The sequence below is a fragment of the Dreissena polymorpha genome, chromosome 2, assembly GCF_020536995.1.
Source record: "Dreissena polymorpha isolate Duluth1 chromosome 2, UMN_Dpol_1.0, whole genome shotgun sequence".
Taxonomy (NCBI): domain Eukaryota; kingdom Metazoa; phylum Mollusca; class Bivalvia; order Myida; family Dreissenidae; genus Dreissena; species Dreissena polymorpha.
Genome location: NC_068356.1, coordinates 65,296,097 through 65,314,400, shown reverse-complemented (window position 1 = coordinate 65,314,400; position 18,304 = coordinate 65,296,097). Strand labels below are relative to the sequence as shown.

Genomic DNA, 18,304 nt, shown 5'->3' with positions numbered 1-18,304 from the left:
ACATACGAATTCTGACTTGCAAATTTCACGGCGAAAAATTCACAAAATATCCCAAAAACTGCTGTATAATCCAAAAAAGGCAAGAACAATTGCTTTTAGTCTGTGAATGTCTTTTTGTCATCAATGACATTATAAGGATGCTATGTCTTTTTTACACTATGCACAATTGGAAAGTTTAGCACATTACAAAAATTGATTTGCATAGTTAAGGCGTAAAAACAGCAACACATGTTGATAAGAAAATCAGTTTATTTTTCAGTGCCAGAGTATGCAAAGATTATCGCTTGTAGCATTTTATTGTCTGTTTATAGACAATAACGTTGTGGATAAGCTATACTTGTTAATTAAGATGAACAGTAAGAAAATTAAGAACAATTTAGAATATTGACTTGCATATTTTTCACCTATACAGTGTATCCAAATCTGAACAAGCAAATCACTATTTTTATACCAAAACTATACAAGAAAGAGTTTGTTGTTGTTGTTTTTTTTGCATTACAGTGCCTACTTATAAAATAACTTTATTTTTATTTATTATATCTTGTCGATTGGATGCACAGTAGGAAACATTTGTCACATACAATTTTGACTTTCATATTTTACAGCAAAAAAGCAAGATTTTAATGAAAAAAAATCTTGCACCAAAGTCAAGTGCAGAATAATCACAGTATTGATCTGTTTTGCTAATCACACAAAAGCCAAGTTGTATATGTTGAAAAATATGACACGTTGGGAACATGTAGTGCATTATAAACTTTACTTCCATTTTTAACGGCCTTATTGAAAGATTTGACTTCCATATGGAACATTTTCTACCCCACGGTATGCAGAATAAACTGTATGCCTTTTCAACCTGAGTGTGACCAATTACATTGTTATTAAGCTTTTCTTTGATAAATAAGATTAATATTGAAAGTATAAAGCACATAAGAAGCTCGATTTGCATATTTCATGGCATAAAATCCCAATTTTAAGAAGAACATAGCACACATAAACAGTGAACACTTTAAATTACTACTGTGAAACCACAACCCAATTTACACAGAAACTTAAGTGTGACGAAACTGCAGTTTGACAAAACCTTTATACCTCCTAAAATAAATATCTATGGACCAATATGCAATTCAAACGGTACGACCTAAAAATTATGCCCGAAAATTAGTCGCCGCCGAATTTTCAGTTCTATACAGGAGTTTTGTTTCCCAATAATGAAGATACGAATACCAGCCCATTCAAAATCCTTATTTGTATATTTTCTCCGCATTATTAACTTAAATCAATATAAAATAAAATAAAAAATAAGACTTGCAATTTTGACGGCATGAATTTTTTACGGAGCGTAGCATAAAATTTACAAGACCGGAACTTGTGTTTTTTACGGGTCTTGCAGATTTTACGCTTCACCGTCATGAAAAAAAATGTGTGTGTGTTTGCAGGGCACCCAATGTAGTTACAATAATAAAAGTGGAAACAATCACTTATTTCTCTATATTTAGCGCAATCATAACGATTTGAATTGACGTTCATTGAGCTACAGGAAGTGCAAGAATTTGATTTTCAATAATGTTGTTTAAATACCGTGGGTTCAATGCATATTTTATTAATCATATAATGTGAGCGGCCCAATTTTAATGCAGACATGCGTATTTTATTTGAGGTCGTTCCGCGTGCATGTCAATACAGAATTGTCTAAAAGACGGATACAAAGAACACCTAACAATAGACTATTGCGTTTAGAAATTGAAATCAAAATGAATCATATGAACCTGCGGTTACAGCATTCGTCTTTATCACAAAATGAATTGAAGCTGTAAGGTGTTCTTTGTATAACTCAACGTAATTGGCAAGCACAGCGTTATTTGCATAATAAGTACAAGTCGCTTTGTTGTGTAAAGTCGCATCCATGTAATTTATTTTCCGCTCAACTTCCGTTTGAGACAAAGCACGCAGTCCGTGCATTTTTCTGTTTCTGTTTCAAGTGTTTACCATTTGTACCGTGGTCAATACTCTGAACTACAATGTATTTGCAAAATTATTTAAAATATGTTTAAAACTTCTATTATATGTTTTGACGAATTATTATAAACGTGTTACTACAGATATATGACGTAGCAATTTCTTTTGTGAAAATGTACGTATTTACACCAAATTAAAACACATACTTTATAACAGTGATATCAGTGATACCTCTTTGGATTGTTGTAGAAACTCTTTTTAAAAACATAAAAACGCGTTCAATGTGCAGTCAGTAAATTTAACAAAGCATAACACAATATGTGGCTTATTTATTCATAACAACATTTGACAATAACACTTAAGACAAACGGAAATTCATGTTTGCGTCAAATGAATGCGTCAAAATAACAACAATTGTGTAAAATTGGCATAATGCGGCATCTCATCTGGGTCTGCGCTGTTTGCTTTAACGGAATTTCTTTATGAAATATTCTTTATATAGAAAAAAAAATATACTTGACATCCCTAATTTTGGAAATAAATTGATCCAATTTAGAGGCGTGCGAGAGTCAACTAGGCATAAAAGGGGTTAAGCTCAATTATCATTAATAAATATTATTTTTGGTATCAACAAAGGGTTTGTTTGAGAGGGTATAGCAAATAAACATGTGATAGGGCAGGAACAATGATCTACAGTAATTTACATAGATATAGCAATAGTAATAAATTTACATTCGAATCACTGACATGTCCTATGTACATAATATACTTTTTTTTTTAAATCACTTAGTCAACAACAATTTACAATTAAATGCATTTACATGTGTATAGAGTTATGGATAATAGTTCACAGTAAATGACAATAATAAATTTACATTCACTACACTGACATGACTTTTACTCGACATGTGTACATATTATTTGGGCCGCCTCTGTAGTTTGCACACGTCATCAATACCCAGGCATTACAACATATTGTCATATTTGAAAGCAATACAGACAGTACAATTTAATTTGTAATAATAGACATTGTGTTACACAAACAGCAGGCACTTATTTGATGCAGCAGCAACAATTAAAAAAAATAAAAAAAAATAAAATAAAACTTTATCGCTGGAGGCATTGGTTATAGTAAAAAATATACTTTTAGTTTATTTCTTGAATTTACTAAAGATAATGCGTATACATTTGCATGTGTTTTTAAGTATATGTATGGAATCTGATGATAAAAATGTGTTAAAAGTAGCTTCATGCTGTTCATTTCCCAAGAATTGTTCTCTTTCAGGGTTAAAGAGAGCACAGTCTAAAAGGTAGTGATGTTCAGAGCCAACTTGACCAGAGTTACAAAGTGTACATGTTCTTTGATCAAATGTGGTTCCATCATATCGTCCAGTTTCAACTGGTAGCCAGTGGTTAGCTGTTCTGAATTTAAAGAGGTATGTTTATTCGGATTTGGTGAGTTTTATTAAGTACTGTTCAAAGGATGGTGTTTGTTTGAAACTTTTATATATTTGTCCTTTGTGTGATTGTTGTAGTTGAGTGTGCCATTGGGTTTGAAATTGGGTTAGTAGTTTAGATTTAACTAAGTGTTGTATATTATTTTGTGTTATTAAAGATTGGTTTTCCCATAGCTCATTTAAGTCTACTGAGATGAGAATTTCCTTAATTTTATTAGCCCACTTGAAATTAGAGTTTGGTAGATCCATCATGTACATATGTATTTGTAAATTTGGTGAAATATTTTCTCTTCTTTGCCTGTTAAGAGTTTGTTCCAGAATGATATCATTTTACATTTAATGTTAATTGCTATTGGATATCTGCCAAGTTCTCCATATAAGAAGGCCATTGGGGTTGATTTTCTTGCATTGGTGATTTTTCTAAGGAAGTTGTTATGGACTTTTTCAAGGATCTCTATGTTTTCGTAGCCAAATATCTCAGAGCCGTAGATAAAGATTGGTAATACAGTGTGGTCAAATAGTTTAAGGGTAAGGTCAATGGGAAGGTCTGTGTTGTTTGCACGTGAATATAGAAGGTGCATTGCTTTGTTTGCTTGTTTGGCAAGATGTTTTCTGGCATTAAGGAAGGAACCATTGCTGGATAGAGTTATGCCTAGATAGTGATAACGGTCAGTGATCTCAATAGGATTGTTACCTAATTTAAAATTGAAGTTCTGTAATTGCCTAGCACCGAATATTACTATTTTAGTTTTGTTTAGATTTTCTTTTAGATGCCAGTTATCACAGTAGTTATAGAAGATGTCTAGACTGTTTTGAAAATCGGTTTTTGAGGATGATAAAATCACAGTGTCGTCAGCATAGAGAAGAACAAGAAGTTTAAGCCACAGGGATAAGTCCAGGGGATTTGTTAACAGATGATATAAACTAAACAATCATCAAGGAATTCAAATCTGAAAATGCCACCAGCCCCTTCTGCAGTATAGAATACTGTACACGGTCTGTGGATAAGAAGACCGCAACGTGTAATGTGTGTAAACTTAGTTTTACATATGCGCGGTCTGCTACAAATCTGTGGAATCATTAAAAAAAATAAAATTCTATGACATGATGTTTTTGATTCTATTTGTGCCCGATCACAGTATCGGTCATAGTATTATTCTACAGCGATACAATTTTTCGATAGCAACGTTAATAAACAGCCTCGTATTTTGCAAACGGATATAACTTACAAACCAATGGAAATTAACACATTACAAGGTAAAATCAATCCAGCCGTTTTATGCGAATATTCGAATATTCGATTGAATGAATTTGCGAACATTCGAATACCGATATTGGTATTCGATGCCATCCCTAGTAAAAACGCAATTGAAGACGCGTTATTGTCGACCTGCAAAATCACGGCTAAATGTATTTAGCGTACGCCTTAACGCACTACTGCGTTTGAAAAAGTGTTATTAATATGTATGTATAGATCAAATTAAATAATGAGAAATAAATATTGAATGATAAATATTCAGATATCAATATTTTTCGCGTCAAAACAAGCCTTGCTTTTTCAGTTATAAATCTTTTGTTATACGATATAAACGATATAATGTGCGACATTTGTGTCGAGTGCGTGTCGTAAACGAGTATTTATTAAACCACAAAGAGCATGCCCCCTTTTAAAGTTATAAAATATATCTGAAACGTATTTATAATTGCATGTGGATTTTAAACTTTCACATTTTGCATTAAATTAAAGCTTTTCCGGAAAACCTACTTTCTAGATTACAATTACTGTAAAGTTATAAATTAAAACCGATGAACAGGACCAATAACTTTAAACACTTGCATTTACAACGTAAATAATAATTTAGATAGGCTTTTACAGTTTGTGTGCGTTTCATCTGTGTAAACCAGTGTCTGCCAGCCGATTGTTTAAAAAATGCAATTCTATTCAAGTAAATACAAGTACGAGAGAGCAACAGGTTCGTTGCTTAGTTAAGCACTTCCCGATTTGATTGAAATGCGTTTGCATACACTAAGCCAAAAAGCTGTTGAACAAAACAGTTGCAAATACCAGTTTTGCTTTTTGCATAGGAATTGCTGTGCAACCGTTCATGTTATGGGTCCCGTTTTTACATCTATAAAAGGTTATGCTAGTCAGCCAGTCAGAAGGCTATTTTTCAGACTTGTGAACATTCAAACGATTATTTCAAACTCTTTGGTAAAAGCTGGCAGCGAGTAGTCTAATTTTCAAAGATGCGTACGATAATATTTCAGAGTGCAATTTGGTTCCTAATTTTGGTCATCGGTTTTAGTCAAGAATTGTTGCGCATGCACAAATTTCAACGGGATGACGCGCTGGTAAACCGTGTATGTCCACTCAGCCATCGCTCAATTGACGTTCATGCGAGTTATAAGGAGCAATGCTTATCAATGTGCGGAAACATTCCCGTGTTTATCAGTGTTTTATGCTGAACATCTCGGAAAGTGTATAGGGTGCGCTCGTAAATACCGAGATGGCGCTTCGCTACTGAACATATAAGGAATGATACATTTTAAGAAAGGTTTGAATCAGAATTTGTCAATATGTGGTTTACAGCTTCATTGTAAGTTTTGTTTCAGTATTAGCAACATGTACATTAAATAATTTCATAATTTACATTTATTTACATATCAATACTCGTTCAATTGCTTTTATTTTGTTTTCTTCAATAACTATACCTTTTGGTATGAGAGAAGTAATGATTTTATGTTTCAAAACTTTAAAAATAACTAATAAATTAAACCATTTAAACATGTGATCGTTTTCAAAAAGGCGTTGAATTTGGGGCGAGCAATTCTTAAAGATTTTGACAAAACACATCGCTGTATCAAATACCTATATAATTCTATAGGTCTGTGGCTGTATGAATTAATGGTACATACGACGGTGAAGGCAGTTGTTTTGCATGAGAGCAGATCTAAGAAGAGACGTATTTAGTTGTTGACATACACACAAGTCGCGGTTTTTAGAAACGCTTTATAAAGGGCCCTATACACCAAGCACGTTCTTAGACAGTTCGACAACGTTTTGAAGAAAATGCAGAACGGGATGTGAACTTGCTTGAACGTGTAGTTTTGGTCAGAAAAAAAAATCTGCAATATGACTAGATGACGTCCATACACAGTTCGCGCTACGTGCAGCTCGTTCCCATCCCGTCCTATCCAGTTGCCAGTCCGTCTTTATCCAGTTCAAATCGGGTCAATTTCCCCATTGTCCCCGTTGGTATACCGTTTTCAGTCAGACCGAGCCCGTCCTCAGCCAGTTCGATTACGTTCGTACGCAGTTCTTCTTTATTCGTTGTACAGTGGTAACTCGTTCAAAGGCAGTTCTCACTCCGTCCTACTACGTTCTTAGTACTTTTAGGACGTAGTTGCAGCCATTTTCTGCACGGCGATTATTAAACCGACTACGTTCCTGCCAGTTCTCATTTATGTTTCACGCCTTGAGCCGACCAGACGTTCATTTGTAATGCCTCCAAGAAATAATTCCGCCAAATTTCTCACCCAACAAGCTCTGTGTCGTCTTCGCGTTCTTTCTCGGCCCAACAAAACAGTATATTGCTGCTCTGCTTCTAGCATAAATTGCACGAAGCCAACATTTTCAAAATTAAGAGCTCCAAGATTGTCCATGTTTCAACTGAATATCACAAATGATGAATTTTGAGACAACGACCTCTATTTATAGGCACATTGTCTGAACGTATTGTATTTACGGTTTGAACGTTGTAACAACTGCATTAAACGAGTACAACGTACTTGGAACCTACTGCGAACTCCTTGAAACGAGTACAACGTACTAAGAACGTACGGAGAACTCGTAGAACGTATTGCAAACGTTGTAAGAACTTATATTTTAGTTTCTAATTATTTTCACGAAACAAGATCGTACTTGAGACGTAGTGCGAACGGGGTCGGTCTGTCTGAGAACGGATTGGACGGACCAGAAACGGACTCGATCTGTGTGGCATCGTACAGGTAATTTCGGTCCGATCGCACTACGTTCTGGCACGTTCCTAACTCGATCTTAATACGACCTATCCGTTCTTAGTACGTCCATTCCGTTTCCAGTACGTTGTTACTACGTTTAATTGTAGAACGGGATGATCGGAACAAAATTTTGAGTAGGCTCAAAGTTCTGAAACACCTCTCCCGTTCAACCCCGTTCCAGGGCGTCCACAAAGTTCGAAGACAGTTCGTAACACGTTGCTACTACGATCACTCCGTTCTCACACAGTTCGAGCCCGTTTAGTCACATTTTTCAGAACGTACTTCGAACGGAGTCGGTGTTTTAAGGGTATAAAATACATATATAATTGAAAGTTGTTGTGCGTGTATTTTATTCTCATCGAAGCAGGCTGTTTTTGGAATTGTTTCATACTTGAGGCATTAATCTAATATTTTTGTTAATTGTTTAAATTTTCCGTAACACTTTAATTAACTAAGGAGAATATACATAGTTTTGTATTATTTATATATTGATATGTAAATGCCGTCTATATGCCTATTAAAGCAGCAGTTTTTTTAAGGATATGCTAAGCACCTGTTTATCAATGCATTTTTTTCAGAATGTATAGAATAAAGGCATAAGTGTTTGTACATTATACAAACGTTCTTTAATCAAAATTGAAAATAATACGTCTTTCAGTGTCATCTTGCGATCAAGGCTGGATTTCTTTTGATGACTCCTGCTTCTACTTTGCTCTTGACGAATTGGTGAACTACAGTGAGGCTGAGGTAATCGACTTTTTACAATACATAACACCCTTGTTTAAGTATCTACTGACTATATATGAACATGTTAATAATTCACGACTTGATTGTGGTGTTTTGTTTGAAAAATATGTAGCATAAATAATTTTCTTAATCATTCTGGTTTCTTTCCTAAAATCTGTATAATACATAGAGTTACTATTTTAGGGGGCGTATGAGGCATACAGATTTCCGACCGTTCTTATGTCCACTGATATTCATGTCGCTTGTAACTGAAACGTTTTTCGCCTCAAGTGATTACAATACAAACACGCATTAATAAATTTGAGCTTCTCAATATTAGGGTTCATTCTTTGTGTGTTCATCTTAAAAAGTTTATGTATATGTGTTTAGTATGTGGCCAAAGGCATGTATTTGCTGATTTTGCCAATAAACTGAACTGAAACCTACTTAATAATTGTATAACTGTTTGAACACGATTGACATTTTAACCCACACTTCAAGAGAATAGTTAGGTATATTACCTTGTCTGTCCGAGCATCCGCCCGTACGTTCTTTAAAGAAATGCTATGGTAACTGAAAACATATTATTTCTGTAAGAATAAAACTTTCAACACCTATTCACATGCACATGAACTTGTTGAGTAATGTCCATTTTTAGCAAAGCAAAATATTTGTAAAACGTATACAGCGTATCGCTCAAAAACATAAATACTACATTACTTTAATTTACAAACATATGCACCAGCTTATGAACTTGTGTATTTGTGTAATTTTTTTCCGACATTAATGCAAGTTTGAGACGAATGTGGAATATGGGACATCAGGGCCCTTCTACAACATGTCTAGTTTAAACTAAATCGTGAGTAACTTTTAGCATATCACATGATATTAAAACATTCTTAAAATTATATTCGTTAACACATGCCTGTGCTATTTTCCTCCAATGATTCTATTTTGCTTCAGAAATTTTGTGAACAAGTAGATGAAGACATTGTTCTACCAAACGACGCGGCTGAAGACGAGTTTATAGTCGGAAAACTTTCGCTTGCTGCAGGCGACGGTAAATAAAATTCTGCTGTATTAAGATTTTCTACATAAGACTTGCATGAAGCTTTTATTTATTTTTTCAAACATATTTTATTTCAAGATTCCAGACAAATACATACACAATAAAAATTGTAATACAGTAATGTAATGCCATTATGATAAAGATGCATAAACAACTCATCCAAATGTAGACGTTTATTTCATCGTGAGCATCCGTAATCCAATTGGCAATCATATGTTTACGGTTGTACAAAGTGTTTTATCTTGGCATTCACAAACAAATTATAAAACTTGCTTGTTTGGATTACATAAATAAAATAAACCAATCATGATAGCAGTATTACAAATACGGTCTTGCATAGCCAGATGAAGTAGCCTGGATTTGATAGAAAAATCACATGCGTAGAGTATCTTTGGTGTGTAGGATGTGGTGTAAAGATCCATTCATTTTGATGAAATACTACATAACGTGCGAACGTTTATAGCAACGTAGCAATAACGTGTAAACTACAATCTTAAGTTGTTTTAATATGAAGTCACATAGGTGAAGGCGTAGCAGCCAACACGCATGCGACTTGTTTATTGTTAATACTGATGTCGTGTTTTTTTTAATTAAGTTTAAGCCCGATAAGTTAAAATTGACTGTAATAAAGTATTATTCAGAAATGCTAGTAATCATAAATTATGTCTGATATACTTAGTGCGTGGATAGCACTGCGAGAAAACACTACTGGAAACATTACAGGCAGAAAATGGAACGTGCCATTCGGTCCAAACGACCCAGTGATTTTCACGAACTGGAAATCTGGTGAACCAAATACTCCCGACGAACATTGTGTAGAAACCTTCCCTCTTCGACAGCCTGGGTGGAATGACATTCGTTGCACATTAACGAGTGTGATTGTTTGTGAAAAATATAATGGGAATTGAAATATTGTTTCTTAAGAAGATTTTAAAAATAAAGTAGAACGTTTTTATTAAGTTAAAAGTTATTCACTTTGACTAAATAATTGATACACTTACAGTATGCAAAAACGATTTTATTTCAAACCGTTTCATTGACGACAGTTAGAATTTTACCTAGGATTTCGGCAAACTGTTACTTTTAATTGCTAATGTTGTTTTTTTAATGAGCACATATGTTTGGCATTAATTATTGCTGCATTAAAGGGGCCTTTTCACAGATTTTGGCATGTATGTTTGTCATTAAATGCTTTATATTGATAAAGGTAAACATTGGTTCTAAAAAGCTACAGTAAAAATAAGAATAAAATTCAAGAAATAAAAAAGTAACCCTCAACTGGGCTCGAACCACTGACCCCTGAAGAAAAAGTATATCGCTTTGACCACTCGGCAAGCCGTGCTCATACGATCAGTGATGTATTTTATACTTTATATAAGCAATTCTCGTAGTATCTCAAAATATAGCGACAACTACACAACTCTCCAAGTTATTCAATCGTTTCGCGTTGAAACTCTTTATAATTTTCAGGTTTTTAAATCGTCAAAAGATGCATATAATGGATCTTTTAGAGCTTGGTAAATGTTCAGTATTACTGTTTCCTCACAAATATAATAATTACAACGAAAATGTGCGAATCTGAAATTTTTTTTAATTGCGTCAATTTACCAAAACGTGAAAATGCCCCTTAAAGAAGACGGTAGTGGTGGAACATAATAAAAATAAATACCGTTGATATAATATGATACAAATTTCGTCGTGATCTACAAAAAGGGAAAAGGGTGAACCAAATGAGAACCTCGATTAAATTGTTTGGCAAAACACCAGTACAACCAGTGTGGATGGGGGATAACAGTTGCGAAGAGCAAAATGAGTTCGTTGGTTTGTTTAGCGATTGAAATATCTCATAAACGCACATGCACACGCATTCATAACTGAACCATTCTCCGTCACTGTCCGCAATCATTTAATTTATTTTGCCGAAATAAAATCATTTATTTGTATATTGATATAATCTCAATTTTATTAGCGCCTATTAACGATCAGTACTTCGATCGAAATGACTAAAAAGCGGGATACCATTATGTAGCCATTAGGCTCTTCCAAACGCAGCCCGTTAAATGTTCGTTTAATGTTATATGTTTGCGTTGTAATTGAAAATTTAAAAAAGTGAGTAATGGTAACACGCATTATTGACCTTCAAACGTGATGTGTTTACATATTTAGTAATAACTTGTTTAAATTGTATAGCACTATAAATGGTAATTCGTTTTCAACGTAAATGAAACATGGAAAGAGTGGTCGCCCATGCATTTTGTATTGCGTTTGACAATATTTTAATCGTAGAAAGATACAATCTACGACAAGCTGCAACTGGTTCGTGTCCGAACGGACATTCAAACACGTGCAACTGGTCGTTATATTGAGATATTGGTTGGTATCCTGAATATAAAACTAGATTTTCACGATATGGGAGATTTGACCAGCGTTATGCAAAAATGTGTCGTATGCAATTTGCGGCCAGAGTAATTAAAGACCAGCGTGCGCATAATAAAAATTATGATAAGAATAATAATAATAAGAATAATAATAATTATAATAATAATAAATTGTAAACGAATTTTAGAGTTAAACGTCCCATACAAAACGATTGTGTATGTGGTATTTTAGGCAGATTTAGTTAAGCAAATCAAAGATATATTAGAATTGTTAGAATTGTTAGATATTGGTTAAAATTGTTAATAAGCAATGACAACAAATGCACTCGAATAGTGTATGATATGTTGAAAGCTGATACTAATATACCCTGATAAAACATATTGGGTTAGTTTAGTCCGAGATTTACTGACCTCAATGGGCTTCTACGAAGTATGGCTCTCCTAAGGAGTTGGTGATATTGATGTTATTTATGTATGCTTTTAACCAACGTCTTCATGATAGTTATATCCAGTTATGGCACCATCGTCTGGATAACTCGACCCGAGCAACGTTTTTTTTCGGAAGGTAGTCGACTTTGATTTTCAAACGTTTCTTAAGTGTATAAATGTTCAAAAGTTCAGGATTGCTTTTATTAGCTAATAGTTTCTTCCCATAATCTTCAAGATGAGTCTAGAAGGTGGCATAGACCAATATGTATCCCATTAGAAGATAGAAAATGTACTGGTTGTGATAAGCTTGAAGACGAGTTTCACTTTATTTTAGAATTTTCATTATACCATGATTTACACAAACTATACAACAAACAATATTTTTTTGTGTATACCTAGTATGTTTAAATTGACTGTGTATATTACATTTGTGTCTCTTTAATATGTCCTCTAGTTTTATTTTAAGAAACAAATTCATTGAATGTTTTGTAAATTTGTATTCCGTATGAAATTACGACAGAGAAAACTCATTGCAAATAGTCATATTTGTTCATTTGTATTTCGTCTCTGCATATAGATATTGTAAAAATGATATTTGTTCTAGTACATTCAGAGTTTCATATAAGAGGCGTATCTGCGTATTAACGCATTGAAAAAAAAGGCATTAATAATCGGCCCGGTACGTACCAAAACGTACAAATCTTGGTACATATTGTAAATTGATTAAAGTGCTAAACCGGTTTAACCAATACTCCAGTTGAGTTTTTAGTGAATCAAAAGTAAGTCAATCAAAATAAGCTTGTTATAAAAATGGCAGCCCGTCATGTTTGTGGTACAAAAAAGGGACATTTTTAGCGACCAGCGGCTTTTGCGGGAATATTTTTAAAGACAGTCTGTTCATATCGTCATTTTAAATTCATTATGTTTGCATTTTAAAATATAAATAACAAATAATAATATTTCTAGATTAAACACGCCATTTACTCTGTAAGTTTTCCATGGATGGAAAATACCCCTAAATATTCCTAAATACCCTTTATGACTGAAACAAAGGAGTAAAATACGCTTTAACAATACTATCAGGGGGTCAAATACCCTTTAGACTAAAGTCTTATCTGGAGCTCTGAGTACATTGCGTCCCTACTGACATCTATGAGACAAATGATTGTTAAAAGTAACTATCATATGAGTGTGCATATATGCATTGCGTCTCTTCTGTAATATTGACTTTGTGTAATAAAGTGGCGCATGCTCTTTTGTATCATGTCTCTCACACTGTAATATAATGATATGAGTTCTCGTACACCAAGTCTCTTCTGGTAAATTATTGATAACTATTTTACACAAATACTGAAATATCATTATATGTGTATTTTTGTAACACATGTGTTTATTGACAGATCAAGGTGTCTCTTTAAAAACCCATTTAAAATAACTAAATGTGTTCATGCATGTTGCGTATCTTTTGGGCAACTTTGAAATAAATCATTCGACTATCAACATTATTATGTATCTGAAAGTTACGATAATAGATAATAAATGTATAAAAGTTCGGATATATACGAGAAGCAAATCATTGTAATGTATAATAATTTATGTGTTATTTGCATGACCGTTGTATATATTGTGTGTCGACATAAATTAAACGAATTAGATATAGAGCCCACAAGACAAAAAAATATATAATTATATACACCTCTTCCGCATATTTGCGTTTTTTCCGATAACCCCCTCTGCCCCCCCCCCCCCCTTTGCCACCGCTCGTATTATTGATCGGCATCTCTGATATTTAATTATTTAGCACAACTCATTCCTATAAATTTACTGGTACTTGATTTATTTCAACACAACTTTTTCATTTTCATTGTGTCGCGTGACTTGCTATTTATGTTTATGCACATATCTGTATGTTCACATGGGCCTATGGCCTACTGATTCTGAAATAAAATCTTCTTCTTCCACATCCATACACATCATGACTTAACAGTTTTGTAAAAACAAAAATTGTGAGATAACATCGCCAAAACACAGGTCTTGAAAACATATAACGGATGTTTGCAGTATTTGTACGCCTTTGAGAACGTCCTATAAAAGAATGCCACCTACATTATGTCACTAAGTATCAACTGAAAACTGTACCTCAATACAAACCGTCAAACCTAAAACTCAAAGTTTTAAATACACCTGCCAACGTAAGAGAAAAAACGTGTCTGCTATTAGTAAATATATGTGTAAACTTCCTTATTGTCGTGTTTTGTTTCAAATAAGAAGAAGTTTGAAATTTTACCTAAAGGCGTCGCAAATTACATAACAGGAAAACGAGTACAGTATAACCTCCTTAAAAGATAGTGTTTTAATTAGTATTTATCATAAAAATATACAAAAGCGTGATATCATTTTTATTCGTAGTCAACTTATTAGCTACACAAAAGTGGATGGAAAGAATATATTTTGAAACAAAAAGACGCAAATGATCCATTACGAATTCTTTATATTAAAACTTATATCCGCTTAACAAATATGCTTTTAAACGAGTTCATGAACAAATGACAAAAATGAAACGGCGTGCATGCGTGGATGAACATTGATTGATTTTGACGAGTTTCTTGTCAGTTACATTTATCAAATACAATATAAAATATTTATCAACATTTTATTTTATTGTACACAAATTGTTCGATTTTTAATTGTGCAAAGGTGTTAGCTGGTGTCATGTGTATGGAAATGAGATCAAAAGCATAGTTGAGTCTGGGAAAACTGGGCTTAATGCATGTGCGTAAAGTGTCGTACCATATTAGCATGTGCAGTTCTCAAAGGCTAATCAGGGACGACACTTTCCGTTTTTTATGGTATTTTCAGTTTAAAGGAAGTCACACTTTACCGAAAATCACGCTTAGGCGGAAAGTGTCGTCCCTGATTAGCCTGTGCAGGCTAATCTTGGATGACACTTTACGCACATGCATTAAGCATGCATTTTTCTCAGAACAAGACACAAAATGGTCTCCCTTCTCAATATCTTACGATAAAACAGGGAAGGGCAATGATAATTTTTGTTATAAGCTGGTGTAAATTGCGTTTGGTATTCCTTACTTTTCGAGTAAAATGCTTAATTATCAAATGCAAAACCCTAAACGATTAACCCTAAACGCACAATGCTTAAACTGAAATTATTATGTAACGAACCACATAATGCTAGCTGTACATAAACTATATGTAATGTCATAACTGTATCATTTTCAAATTACATTAATTACGTTTCGCAATATATACAGCTCCTTATGACTTTTTTATTTATTGTTCATTTACGTTAGAACCGTATAAAATCACAGAAACGCGATTCTATACATATTGGTGTGACGTCTATGCTTTCCTGTTAGTTGAGGACTGTATACACGTGAAGAAACGGTAATGGTTTCGGTCTACATCATTTTCTACAACACGAGTAAACATGCTTTTCCATCTCGATGCAGATGCTTGATTTTCACACTTTTATGAACAGCCATCCCACTTATGTGTGTGTGTGGTAAACCCTTTTATGCCTAGCGTCTACAAAAAGGGCCTTGGCAAACAGCGTAGACCCAGATGAGACGCCGCACAATGCGGCGTCTCATCAGGGTCTGCGCTGTTTGCTTAAAGGAATTTCTGTAAGAAATATTCTAAATATAGAAATAAATATACTAGACATCCCTAATTTTGGAAATAAATTGGTCAAATTTAGAAGGATGGGAGAGTCTACTAGGCATAAATGGGTAAAAGCTGACATTGATGTTTATTCAGATGGAAATAAAAAAGCAATGCTTATTAATGTTTGTAAATATCTTCTTTTGTGAAATTCTTGAAAAGTTCTAATTATTACAGCATTACCTATGACGTTTTGTTGTGGAATATTCAATCGACGGTTAATCTTAAAAAATATTGGATACATTTTGCACATTTATTTATTTTTACAAGTTTATTTTTTGTGTCTTATTTCAACACATATTGCATTGACATGAAATAACTACATAAGCTAATATTATTTACAATTTCAAACTTTATATTTAGTGAAGCTGAAGAAATACATTATGACCATTTTTAAAACCTATTTTTGGCAGATATAGCACATAATCAGATTCTATGTTCCTCCTATCATAATTTATCTTGATCAGACCACACATGCGTCGTATATCTTCGATAGTTTTTCATTTTAAGCAGCATTTTTCAATCTGACCATATTTTCTTTTATTAACACCGCTGAGTTCCAATTTTTGACAGTAACTTTTTTATGACATGTATTATTTACTTTGTGTATGCCTGTGTATACCGCATTGTGCAGCTAAATATATATTTTGTTTCTGCTGTGGTCAAGACAATTTCAACTTAAGACGGCCTTGGCCCTAAGACGTTGCAAAATTGAAATTCACGGCATTTGACCCCATTTCATCCATCATTGAGTTGGGAAGTTGATTTCTCGACCGAAATATAACGCACCAATGCACAAGTAGAACAGTCATGAACAAATAATTATTATGAAAAGTGAAATCCGATGCATTGCATAAAAATGTGTCTGAATTAGATTAAATACCGAATGCTTGAGCAAATATTAATTCTCTCTCTTTACTGAGATGTTTTTCGTGACAGGCCCCGAATATATACAAAGTGTTCTATCCAAAGTCGTAATGTAACGAATTATGTATCTGGACTTAACCTGGTAGACGAACGAAAACATTACTCTATCAAATGTTTGGAAAAAGTGTATGTTCTCTGTTAATTATTTATTTTATTAATACAATTATGTTAAACTGTTATGTTACTTCGTTGTTGTTGATTAGGTAATACAAAATTAGACACTTATTAATTGCATGTTTATTAAAAAACAGTACAATATGTACACATATATTGTTACATAGAGAAACATTTACAATGTCATAAACTATTGAAACTTACATTAACAAAATGTTATTTAAAATAATATGTTTTGTTCGATATACGAAAGCTACCCATACCGTTAAAGTATTAAAGCAATACAATACAATTACAATGTTATACACTTTTCAGCTTCGTTTAATTGATTTGTCATGGACGTTTTATAAACAAAATATATATCTACATGTACTATCAAATGCGTACCAAGAAGTCCAAGGAATCAAAATGTAAATCTTAGAAACAAAGTGTTAAAAGGAAAAATGGAAAAAATACTAAAATTTAGAGATTGCAAAGTTTTACTTGAACATGTTTGTTTTTTAAACAAAAGAGCACTTGTTAACTTTTCGGATAAATAATTAATATTAAGTTGATTTATTCAAAGCATGCTAATTTACTTTTTTAAACGATTCGTATGAAACATGGCTTAAATTTGTTTTATTCTATAATTCTCTGATGAAATAAGTTCGTTTTGATTTATAACATACATATTGTTAAATCTGCCCGAACATAAAAGTTTCGCCGAAAATCTAGCAAGAAGATTTCAATGTATAAGACATATTAAGATTTATCGGTGTTTATCGGCCTATGAAGAGTTCTTTGGACGTCTGCAGCAAAATAAACTATAACATGATATTGTTATTCCCAGTTGTTTATACATAGCAATACTCGTAAACATATATCGCGTAAAACTTGATTTTTTAAATATTTGCTCATATGACATGATAACTATAATTTACGTGTTTGCGTCTTCATGGTTCATTGCCAACTCGTAATTTGAACAACAGCACACTTGTTGTTGCCTGATATTAAGCTAAAAGATAAGCATGCTAGAATTATGAATACGATATATGCCTTGCTATGGGGAACGGGTTTTAATACATGTGCGTAAAGTGTGGGCCCGTATAAGCCTGTGCAGGCCGCATATGCTATTATGGGACGAAACTTTCCGCTGTAATGGTTTCGTCATTTACAAAAAGTCTCTTCCTGGCAAAAATCCATTAAGCGGTAATGATAAGCCTGTGCAAACTGTACAGGCTAACCTGGAACGACAATTTACGTACAACAAAAAAAAAACGTACAATATTGACCCACGTACAAAAATAACCCCCGTACAATATTAACCCCCGAACAAAACTTAACCCCCGTTTTCCCATAGCGAGGCTCACATGCAATGGTTACAGGTAGGCCTTGAGGACAATGCGCCAATAGTGTCGGCGTCCCCAAGGACTTTAGAGTGTGGCGCCGCAATGGTTTAAGAACGTGGCGCCGAAATGGCTTTAGAATGTGGCGCCGCAATGACTGCAACGTTTCTCCATCATCAGGAAACAGCAGAGAAGGCCAAGAGGGAAGAACAATATCGCGAG

At 33.7% G+C, this 18,304-nt stretch overlaps 1 protein-coding gene across 1 annotated transcript in view; it reads right to left on the bottom strand.

Moving 5' to 3' along the window:
* Positions 1-16,865: 16,865 nt before the first annotated feature.
* Positions 16,866-18,304, bottom strand: part of LOC127867371 (brain protein I3-like) — a 7,067-nt gene continuing 5,628 nt past the window's right edge. The window contains exon 4 of the mRNA XM_052408471.1: positions 16,866-18,304. This exon is cut by the window's right edge and continues 42 nt beyond it. Within this exon, the coding sequence (XP_052264431.1) occupies positions 18,218-18,304 (87 nt within the window). The 3' untranslated portion in view covers positions 16,866-18,217.